General features: G+C 36.6%; 1 protein-coding gene and 1 pseudogene across 2 annotated transcripts; one reads left to right on the forward strand and one right to left on the reverse strand.

The window, feature by feature from the left end:
- The first annotated feature begins 1,106 nt into the window (after nucleotides 1-1,106).
- LOC132271245 (UDP-glycosyltransferase 76B1-like) lies at nucleotides 1,107-3,227 on the forward strand. Of its 2 annotated transcripts, none has more exons than XM_059772571.1 (2): nucleotides 1,107-1,671; nucleotides 2,198-3,227. In XM_059772571.1, the coding sequence occupies exons 1-2, from the start codon at nucleotides 1,152-1,154 to the stop codon at nucleotides 3,124-3,126; spliced, it is 1,449 nt and encodes a 482-aa protein (XP_059628554.1). In that variant the 5' UTR covers nucleotides 1,107-1,151; the 3' UTR covers nucleotides 3,127-3,227. The 2 variants fall into 2 exon arrangements, with proteins under 2 accessions (XP_059628554.1, XP_059628555.1); XM_059772572.1 differs by having other exon boundaries at nucleotides 1,110-1,671; nucleotides 2,249-3,227.
- LOC132271246 (cucumisin-like) lies at nucleotides 3,224-11,890 on the reverse strand (annotated as a pseudogene).
- Nucleotides 11,891-12,218: the final 328 nt, after the last annotated feature.

Here is a 12,218-nt window from a genome sequence, read left to right on the forward strand (position 1 = left end):
TAATTTTCAGCATGTTAACACATAGAGGGCATGATAAAGCAACATCTAAACATATTTTACACATGCAACAAGTCATAATCAAGCTCTTGAAAATTCTCTAGACATCATTCATACAATCATAGATACAATTAATTCCCAATTAAACATGTTTGACACAACAAGGAGGTGTAATTCACAATAGAATAAGAAAGGAGTGGATTAAGATGTCCCTACCTCAAAATGAGCAAAATCCCTAGAACTGGGTTCTTAAATTCGAGCTCCTAAAGAGAACCAAAAGCTGGAATTTCTGGTACTAGCACGTAGAGCTCGCTGTGCTCGTCGTTTTGCCTCAAACGGCTCTCAAATCTATCAAGGATTGAGAGAGCAATCAAGATTTGAAGTTGTAAAAGAAAAAATAAAATAAAGAGGAACAGAGAGGCCGCGGGAGAGAAGAAAACAGAGAACAAGAAAAAACGAAAAAAAAAAAAACGTGGTCTTATGACCACTTTACAAAAGTTGTGGGTCCTACCCCTTTTTTTTTTTTTTTTTTTTTTTTTCTTTATAACTTACCGACATTACAAAGTTATTGTTCTTATATAAGGCATTTCTGATAATTAAATTATGTTGAATGGGTTATTAGGGTGTTTAGGAAATAGTGTTATGTAAAATAATATAACTACTTTATGTCGCTAAATAATTTTTTTTAAATATACATTCACCCCATCTTAGGGTAAAATAATTATTTAGATAGTAAAAAATTTTAAAAAATGTTTTGCCAAACAGGCAAAAAAAAACTCTTTCAACATTACAAGTTCTTCTAAAATATAATTTCCAAACACTAATACATAAGTCAAATAGAAGTAATTGTTTATAATTCCTATTCTCTTTCTCATCTTTGTAAAGACAAAAGTAAAAAATATGCCAACCCTTACTCTGAACGCTTGGCCAGGACTCCGAATAATTCCACACCCCACCCACATCCTGAATCATTGAAAAAGATAATTCTACACGGCCCCCCACATGAATCATTAAAAAACACATTAACGTGTCTGTTTGTCCGCTGACACGGACTCAATTATTGGAGCTTTATGTGTGACTCCAATAATTCAAGATAGATAAAATTATTGTAGCTTTATGTGAAACTGCCTCAATCCTCATGGCAGGACTCAGACATGTTCTTCAATTTAAAACCGAGGTTGATGGAGGTCTCAACAGAGACCCGAATGCAGCAGATGGCGGGTCGCGGATTGGTAGTCTTCCCACTACCCTTGCAAGGCCACATAAACCCCATGCTTCAGCTAGCAAACATCCTCCACTCCAGAGGTTTCAATATCACTGTAATTCACACCCAATACAACTCTCTCAATCCTTCCAAATACCCACACTTCACCTTCCGCCCCATTTCCGATGGCTTGCTGGAAACCCCGCCTTCCACAGAACGTGGCAGAGATTTGTTAACACTCCTCAACGTCAACTGCGTGGCCCCCTTTCGTGATTGCTTGGTTCAGTTGTTGTCTAGTGTTTCGGAGGAGCCCATTGCTTGCTTAATCACAGATGCTATCTGGCACTTCACTCAAGCTGTTGCTGATGGCCTTAAGCTCCCTAGGCTCGTGTTACATAGCGGTAATATTTCCTTTCTTGCTTTTGCTGCCCATCCGTTTCTGAGGGAGAAGGGTTTCCTCCCAAAGCAAGGTGCATTCCTAACTCTGTTTTTTTACTTATGTTTCATATCAAACACTCAATTATTGAATTCTGCTTGAATTCTTTTCATCTATCAAATGGATTTTCAATAAAGGAAACTGAATTTTCATAAATTTTAATACATGAATTTTCTTAAATGGTACTATTATTTTATTTATTTATTTTGTTAATTACCCAATTTAGCACTTTGATCGATGTTTCTTTCTTAATTTCTGGTTGATTCCAACACAGTGACTGGTTCTGATCTTGTCTTTTTTTTTTTCTTTTTCTTTTTTTAATTCTTTATATTGATTTACAACAAATATTTTATTTTTTTACTTCCCCCAAAAAAATATACACACAACATAGGAACTGAAGAAGACTTCAATCTCATATTAGTGGAAGTCTGTTAAAGATGAAGCTTTCTTTTGATACGAAGAGTGTAAAAAAAATAAAATAAAATAAAATAAAAATAAAAAAGGTCCCATTGGTAAAAGATAAATTTTAATTTTTTTTTTTTTTTTGGTTGACTTTGAAGAGACAATAGGATTACACAGAATAATTCATATTCACCTAGTGATCTTCTCAGATTCACAAACAGAAGAACCAGTTGAAGCGCTTCCTCCACTAAAAATTAAAGACTTTCCGACGATGGACATAGCAAACCCAGAGGATGATTTATATATGCTAATAGATGGCATGGTAAAAGCAAACAAGGGTTCTTCCGGATTCATTTGGAACTCCTTCGAAGAACTTGAACAACCAGCACTGGCCACACTTCGCGGACGTTCTATCGTCCCACTCTTCCCTATAGGCCCATTTCATAAATACTTTCCAGCCTCCTCAAGTAGCTTATTAGCACAAGACCCAAGCTCCATTTCTTGGTTAGACACACAATCACCCAAGTCAGTAATATATGTGAGCTTTGGGAGTCTTGCAACATTTGATGAAACTGAATTCTTGGAGATGGCTTGGGGACTAGCCAACAGCATGCAGCCGTTTTTGTGGGTGGTTCGACCAGGACTAATACGTGGCTCAGAATGGCTTGAACCACTGCGAAATGGGTTCCTGGAGGCTGTGAGTGGAAGGGGACATATTGTGAAATGGGCTCCCCAACAAGAAGTGCTGGCTCATCCGGCCACAGGAGGCTTTTGGACTCACAGCGGATGGAATTCAACGTTGGAGAGCATTTGTGAAGGAGTTCCGATGATCTGTTCCCCTCGTTCCAATGACCAAATGGTGAGTGCAAGATATGCAAGCGATGTTTGGAGAGTCGGGGTGCAATTGGAGAATGGGTTGGAAAGAGTTGATGTGGAAAGAGCAATCAGAAAACTAATGGAGAGCGAAGGGGAAGAGATGAGAGAGAGAATAATGTGTTTGAAGGAAAAGGCAGATCTTTGTCTAAGGGAAGGTGGCTCTTCATACCAATCCCTAGAGAGCTTGGTTAATTACATATTTTCATTCTAATCTTATTCACATTTGTTTGATTAATCCATTGTGCTTTTATAACATTGTACTCGGAAGCCAACTGGCTCGCTATCTATGAATAAAGGAGGCAGTTTTCTTTATTGTGATCCAAAACACACCATGCTTCTGTCTTATTGCATATTGAAGGAAACAACATATTCATACACAAAAATTTATTCTGCCAGCATATATAAATTTTAATGTGCCACAATGGGGCTCCTCACTTTAGACACCCCATTATCCCACACCAATGACCCAGAGAGTACATTCTTATGTGGTTTCGCTGTGACTGTTACCACAAAGGATTGCTTCTCACCTAGTTTCTTGAATTTAAGGACACTCGGCCTGACATGGATTTGAAGTCGCGCAGGGGCTACCACAGTTGCTTTGTAAGCATTCACTGGCGAACCAACATTTGTGACGGTCCTGTGGAAGATACGGGTGATGGGGTTTTCAGACTAGAAAGATAGACCAAAGGAAGGATAATTTAGTTCCCAAACGGTCCCATTGTTGGCTTTAGAGCAACTGTTATTGTCTCCAGTGACGAGTCGTAATAACTTGCTGCTATAACCTTGTCCACATAAAAGATTCACATAGTCAGTCTCTCTGGCATCATAGACTAAACCAGTTTTTGCAGCTTTTAATGGATCAATATGACCTGTCCCGTATGCAAACTCAGCATCAGGGTTAGTGACATTGCTCATTGGACGAGTTGCAAAGAACAAAAGAAGCAGGGGCATATTAGCTACAAATAATGGATGTATTCCAATACATAACAACAAAGGTCTTGAGTAATTTTTTATTTCTTTTTGTTTGGAGTTGCTTACTAAAATCCCTTAAGAAAATTACGAGTTATTTAATTACTAGTTGTCATCAGAGCAGACTTAATAGTAGCAGGGGACCATCCAGGGCTAAAAGATTTCACATAAGCAACTGCTCCGGTAGCATGTGGGCAAGACATGGATGTGCCGGAAATTATATCGTATGGAACTACTCTTTTGTCTCCCTCTATTCCAGTGACAGTGGTAGCCTGTAACCATGCAGTAACAATGTCCACTCCTGGAGCAGTTAAATCAGGCTGCACATGAACAAAGTGTGCCAAATTTAAAACCAGAACATACTTGTATGTGTATATATATATATATAGTTAACCACCATCTACTCTCAAGCCCTCACGTGTGGCCTTCTTTTAGTCCAACGCGTGTTTTAATTTTAGTTATCTTCGAACACAATATATTTCCTACTCTGATACCATTTTAACTTTAATATTTTCAACATATCTGTATGTATGTGTATAAGATACCTTGAGAATGTCACTTGTAATTGGGTTTGCCCCTCTTGATGAAAATGAAGCTACATATGGAGCCAATTTGTTTTCAGCTTCGATGCTTTTCTTTATAGTTGCAGTTGGCTTACTGTAGAGTAAATTTTATCCAAATTGTTAATTGTGTTGTGATCAAATAAAGTGTCAAGAGAAATTAATATTGTCCAGAAATCTATATACCGAGTTGAATTTATGCAATGGTAAACACCACGGCCATCTTTAGAGCCCAAGTAGGATACAGGCAAAGGAAAAGAAAAGGCAAAATCTTTACTGCCTTCATCATCATTCATTATGGTACCAATTCCACCCGCGTCTTCAATGAGTCTGAGATGCAGTACCTGCATTTCATGATCATTCTTTTATGCATTTTCCATACTCAATTATCTATAATCAAAGCACATAACTACATAATTAAGCTTGATTTTCATTAATATCATCATTGATATATAATAAATCTTTAACTTTCTGATCGACATTTTCCTTTTTCTTCCTTACCTGGATGTGGATCCATCAAAACCAGTATTGGGTATATCCCTGCCGTAAACTAGAGGGTACTGTTTCTCGAGCTCGAAAGTATTTATAGAGACTCCCTAAATGTAAAAAGAGTCCAGAACTATATAACAAGGTTCATTTGAACGGTAGAGGCCAATGTAAGGTAGAGGCCAACAGATACAACTATAATGGCCGGGAAGGTCATGAATTGTGAAAATATATAGAGATATGCAAGCGAAGAGGACATGCTTGCTCACCTGATAAGACTTATTGTTGCCCAACAGCACCATTGTCCCAAACTTTCTGTCAATGGTGCTAGCAGCCACTGAGAGAGACCATGGTGAGAAATTTGAGATGGTTTCCGGATAAGGACCATCATTACCGGCAGAATTGGATGTGAGGACTCCCTTCTTCATAGAATGGAAAGCTCCAATGGCAATGGGATCATTAAAGTAATCCCATGCAGTGGAACCCCCAACCGAAATTGATATTATATCAACTCCATCAGCAATTGCATCATCAAATGCTGCAAGGATATCCGCAGTTGAACGAGTACCATCAGCCCAACATACCTTGTACACAGCAATGCAAGCTGAAGGAACCCCTCCCCGGGCTGTACCCAAGCCCAGGCCTAATAAGCTTGCGCGGCTGACTAAGCTCCCCGCTGCTGTAGATGCAGTGTGTGTCCCATGACCATTTAAATCTCTTGGTGAATCAAAATCTCCCTGAGGTATTGATCCTACAGTATTGTAGGTTTTAGCTCCTATTATTTTCCTGCAAAAGTGTTCAAATTTTTAGTGGCAGCACAAGCAATTACTATATCCATTAATGCAATTTATTGGTATGTAATTGGTATGTACTTGTTGCAAGTGAAATTTGTTGAGGATTGGCAAGAGCCCTTCCATTCTCTTCGAGGTGGACCATATCCTGTGTCATTGAAACTATGAGATTCAGGCCAAATCCCACTGTCAAGTATTCCAATAATGATGTCGCTTTCATGAGCGCGTCTTTTAACTCCATGAGGGAAGCCCATGAAGTCCCATGACCTTGTTGTGTGGAGTTTCTTCTTTTCATTAGGGAACACAGACACTACTCCCGCCATGCCTGAATTTTATGGAAGTTAAAAGCAGAGTTAAGAGTGGAAGTGGAGGACAAACAAATCATGCATGGGATAGATTAAGTAACTAGTTGAAATTATAAATCACCCACTTGCTATTTTTTCCTTCTCTTCCTTTGTAAGTTTTGCTACAAATCCATTAAAGCTCCTCTTGTAGCTATAGAGTAAAGACTCTGATGCCCTACTGTTGAATCCATCCAGTTATAAAGAAGTTAGTTAATATCAAAGAAAAAAAAATAAAAAAAAAATCTTAACTTCCTCCCTCTTTTATTTTTAATTTAAAAATGGACACGTGTTATTCTATTATTATGCCAAATCAGTGGTGAGGAAGAGGTTCCTACTCACTGGTAAGAAGGCGAGCTTTGTTTTATTTTTACTTCATGTTTAACTTTTTGTGTTAGTACGAGTCAATGCAAATGCAACAACAAATTGCATTGATCATGTTCAATTTTGTGATTACTGCATTGCAGAGCACCACTTGAGATCATATTATCTAATACATTTTGACATGTTAACATATGGTATATACTATAGACACATCTATACAAGTATAGGGAGTGACCTTCCAACAACTTCCTTCAGCATTCTCATATGATTCGATGATGCAGAGACATTACCCTTGGGAAGGTCACCCATGTACACAATGTATACCTGCGCCACAAAATGATCAGTTCTAACTAATTCTATCAGCTATAAAAACTTTAAAAGCAATATTAACCATAATGTGTTTATATATATATATATAAATGACTTTTGATCTACATCAGATGCTCCAATGCAGATAATAAGCAGAGTACAGGTAAGGCTGACGACGATAAGCCATGAAAGAGTCGTCATTTGACTAGCCATTAGAGGGGTTTCTCAAAAGCTTGAGCTATATTACTGATATTTCCATGCAACAAACAACCAATGGGCTTTTATGACATGAAAAGTAAGCATGTTCAACTTGTATTAATTCCACACATTGATTACTCAAATTGAATTTGTTATACAATCCTACAAGCAAGATCATCCAAAGCCGGGATTAACAATGTTTTTAGCTAAATTCTCCCACAGCCATAATGGTAACAAAGTACCAATGGTTGACTTTTACCATATCTTAAACCTAGTAAATAAGATTGCACCTAGAAGATTATGTTGGGGAATGTGTATCTTTTATTACATAGCATATCACTCAATACATACAGAATTTAGCATTCAATATATTAAATAACATTCAAAGATTAAATTTTACAACATGAACACAAATCAAGAAAATGAAAATACAGTAATAAGGACACATCCATCTACATATAATTATAAAATGAAGGAATATATAGATGGCTTTTAATATAAACATGATTTTAAAAGTTACAATTAACAAAGTTTAGAATTTATAGAACAATGAAAAGAAAAATAGCATAACTTCAATAAGTAAAATGAAGAACACATATTTAAATATATATATATATATATATATATATATATATATATATATATATTTGATAAAAGTTAGAAAACTGGGCTTTGAAGTTCAGAGGCGTGTTAGGCACTGTTGTAAAGTCTATTTCCTCCCCACATATGAGTATTGGCTCCACTATACAACCCAGATGTTCGTAGGTGGGGTCCCCTTCAACCATGTCCTAAGGAAGATGATATCACCATGTCGCTGTCCTGTTGCTCATAAACACGTAAATAAAGAAGTGCATAAGCATTCATATAGATACACCTTGCTCACATTCCTGATGGCTTCTTTCTTCTTGTACATATATACAAAGAATTAGTACTAATATATATATATATATTTGATAAAAGTTAGAAAACTGGGCTTTGAAGTTCAGAGGCGTGTTAGGCACTGTTGTAAAGTCTATTTCCTCCCCACATATGAGTATTGGCTCCACTATACAACCCAGATGTTCGTAGGTGGGGTCCCCTTCAACCATGTCCTAAGGAAGATGATATCACCATGTCGCTGTCCTGTTGCTCATAAACACGTAAATAAAGAAGTGCATAAGCATTCATATAGATACACCTTGCTCACATTCCTGATGGCTTCTTTCTTCTTGTACATATATACAAAGAATTAGTACTAATAGAGAAGAGAGTATTACACACTGTACGTGAGTTTTACAAAGTTATCACTAGGATTAGAATTTGAGAGGTGGTGGAGGCCTCCTTTTACAAGGTTTAGAGAGCAACTCCTTTTTGTTAATAATGACTATTCTCATAATAAAAATCAATAAAAATAATTATTTATAATTTTTATTAAATTATCTCCAGCAGTCCAGCCTATTTAATAAAAATCTAACTATATAATCAATCAACTTTATACCATGCAACAGGCGTAGGTGCCTTCTGGACTTGAACCTACACTTATTAGTATTAATAGTCTCCATTTGAAAGGTTTGTTGAACTATGTCTTGAAACCAATCCATTGAACCAAACTTCAACATTTCACACTATTAAAGATAGATTTTGATCGGTATGTGCTCATATCTTGCTTCTCATGTGAACTCTCTGAAACATTGTAACAACCCAATTTCCAAAGTAGGCGGCAACTCACAAGGCTCTCACCTAATAAGATGAATCCTCCAAGGGTTTATGTAACATATACCTTGTGAGAGTATGCCCGCCTCAGATTCATTCAAGGCAATGCCCTTTCTAACATCATATCAAACAATACTGTGTCATAGGGACGAACATGAGAGAATCTCCTTGAGAAATCTCCTAATAACAAAGTGTTGTATACGAGTCATGCAATAGAGATTATTTCTACCCATTGAACGTTCTTTATGGGATCTCCAAATCACAAAGGATGACTGACACTTGGTATTTGTCCTTTTAGTTTTCTTCATAACCCAATGCTTTGGTTTTTCTTTCTTTACTTTTCTTTTCTTTTCTTTTCTTTTCCTCTCTTTCAGTTTCCATACTCCTTTTTCTTCCCCATTTTTTTTTTCAGCCCACAATTTCCATTCTTTTCTCTCTCATTAGTAAGAGAGAGAGAGTAAAGTATACATGAGTTTTTCTTGGCAAGAAACACATTTACATACTCACTTTCCCCTTATGGGGTCTTGAACTCGACCTTCCATTTTAAAAAAAAAAAAAAAAGTAAACGTGAGTTATGGGTAATGGTAGCCCAACCCCAGTAAAAATTATGTTGTTTTTGTCATGGTAGCCCTACCCCAGTCTCTATACTACTTAAGGGTATTGAAAAGTTTTCATCTCTGTCAGGACTGCACATTAACCATAGCAAAATCCTCATTTTCCTCTTTGGTTTCAATAGTTCTGTTGAGGCTACTATCCATTCACTTGCTGGATTTGTTAAAGGATTGCTACCAGTTAAGTGTTTAGAGGTTCCTTTAATCTCTACCAAGTTAAATGCTATTGACTGCAGAATACTCACTGATAAAATTTCAAGCAGAATTAGGCATTGGACAAGTGGAGCATTGTCTTTTGCAAGTAGTTTACAGTTAATCAGGGCTGTCCTATTCATCACCCAATTCTATTGGAGTACTAAATTCATTTTACCCAAGGGTATCTTAAATGAACTCACCAGTGTTTTCCGAGCCTTCTTATGGTCAGGTCCTAAGCTCAAGTCGAAGAGTGCCAAGGTCTCCTCAACAACAATCTGCCTTCCAAAGAAATCTGGAGGTGTAGGGCTTCCAAACCTACATTTTTGGAACAAATGTGCCATCATGAAGGAGCTATGGAATATACTCACAGCTAAAGAAATGTTATGGACAAATGCTTACCTTCTCAAGGGCATAAGCATTTGGGAAGTAGCCATCCCAGGGCAGTGCTCTTGGTCCTGGAGGAAGATGCTTCAACTTAGACTGGCCATTAGACCTCTTGTCAGGTTAGAAATTGGAAATGCAATCCAATCCAATTTTTGGTTTGACGGTCCTCACTAGGTCCTCTCTGCCCACAAGAAAACACCACTCAGCTCTTTCATTGTGGACTCAGCTTGGGTTTTCCCACCAGCATTGCTACGAATCATTTCTCAACTTGGCATACCATCTATCGCTGCTCTCTCCATGCTCCAGCAGGAACCACAAACTTAGATGGATTCCTTCTCCGAATGGTGAGTTACCCCATCAGCCAAACATTTAAACCACTTCACCAGCATCAGACGCTATTGCTCACCTGGTTCAATCCGAGCATTCTTGAACACAACTTCATTTTGTGGGAGCCCATCCACAAGAAGCTGCCAACTATGGATAGAAGACCGACCAATGAGAAATAGGCAATCGGGTAACCTATGCCATCTTTTCTTCTCATGTTCCTATGTGTCTCCCCCATTTGGTCATTCATTCAAACATGTTGTGCCCTTTTACATCCTCCCATCCTCTTGACCAATCTTCTTGCCTGGGCTACTGATCAGCATTGGAAGAATAGAGAGTTGGCAATTATAGAGCTTCAATTGCAAACTCACCCTTGCAGCTACTGTGTACAATATTTGGTTGGAAAGGAACCCAAGACTCCCTTTACCAAGAAGGGAAAGGGCTTTCACCAATGGTGATTCTGCAATTAATCCTTGATTCGGTCTCAAGCGAATGGGAGCTTCAGCCGTGCGTCATCCGCCCTCCTCCAAGGCCACCAGACTGATCGGATCTCAAGAATTCCCTGCTTGTTCAATTGCCGTACGGCCGGGGGCTTTGCCACTGGGGTATATTATCATGCTTTTTTCTTCTTCTTCTTCTTCCTTTGTTTTTTTTTTTTTTTTTTTTTTTTTTTTTTTAATATAAAAAAATACCTTAAATAAATACATGAATGTCTCGCATATTTAAAATAAATTTACTCCTATGTCTTATAATTTTAAAGTGTCACAAATTAGTTTTACATTTTAAAAAGCTAAACAAAATAAATTCAACATTTGCATAATTATGTTTCTAATTTTTCAAAAATCTTTTAACTTACTGTTTTAAATTAATTTTATGTGTGATGTGTCGTGTGTTTAATTGTTTAGTTAAATGGGCTGTTTTATTTTTATTTTATTTTTTTTAGAAGGGGATGGATTGGGTTTATAGTCTTTGGGCCAATTAGATGGATCTTAAACTATTTAGAAGGGATTCTAATTGGATTGGATAGTGACCTATGGGTAATAATATATATATATATATATATATATATTATGTTGTATTAAAAATAATATTTTATTATATTAATTATTTATCTAAATTATGTTCGAATTTGTAATATTTTCGATTTTTGCCATTTTTTATTTTTTAGAATTTTTTGATTTTTTTTTTAGGTTATTTTTGTTTTTTCTCATTTTGCGTGCCGGACACCGTGGGGTGTGTCAAGTGTGCCAGAGTGTTGATTGGGATATTTCCTTGAATCCAAGACTCTTAAAAATGCATTGGTTGTCATTTCGGTATTTTTTTCGTTTTGCGGGCCGAGAAGTCTCAGGTGGGATCCGCTACAGGAGTGTTGAGCACGTGGATTATTTTCCGGGTCCATTACATTCATACATATTTATTTGATGCATATTTATGTGGATACATGCTTGGATGGGCGGTTGTATAATATTTAGTGTTTATATATATATAAAGGTGAAAAAAGACAAAAGAAATATATATATATATATATATATATATATATATAAGTTGTGAGACAATCATGTTAAAGCATTACAAATGATATATATATATAAGTTGTGGGACAATCATGTTAAAGCATTACAAATGACGTAGGGTCATCACAGACCCATTCTCGCTGTCTCATTTCAGCAGTTTCTCTCCTTTCTCTTATTTTCTTTTTTTTTTTCTTTTTCTTTTTACACCAATTCAAGCTAAGATCCACACTTATAAATTTAGAATTGGGCTTTGCCACTTGAGGCAAAGTTGACAAGTGCATCAAGACCGACGTTTTGATCAGAGCAAAGTTTTAATTGGCCACCTTTTGGATTTTGGGATTTTGGGATTTCTCTTATTTTGCTCTTCATTTGTGAGGTAGGGGTTTTCTAAACCACATATTATTGGATTTTTGTGATTTTTTTTATTTGACTAAAAACATGCTAATTTAGTATAATCGTTTTATAACTATTTTAATTTTATATGTCTATTAAGCATGAGAGGTGTTTTAAGTGTTGAATATGTTAAATTGCATGTTTAATCGAGTTGTGGTGATGATATATGACCTTGGTTGATTTATCTCTATATGCCTTTTGTTGAAATGCCA

The sequence above is a fragment of the Cornus florida genome, unplaced genomic scaffold, assembly GCF_030987335.1.
Source record: "Cornus florida cultivar Cherokee Brave unplaced genomic scaffold, ASM3098733v1 CherokeeBrave_3.0.0_Hap2_Chr08, whole genome shotgun sequence".
NCBI lineage: Eukaryota > Viridiplantae > Streptophyta > Magnoliopsida > Cornales > Cornaceae > Cornus > Cornus florida.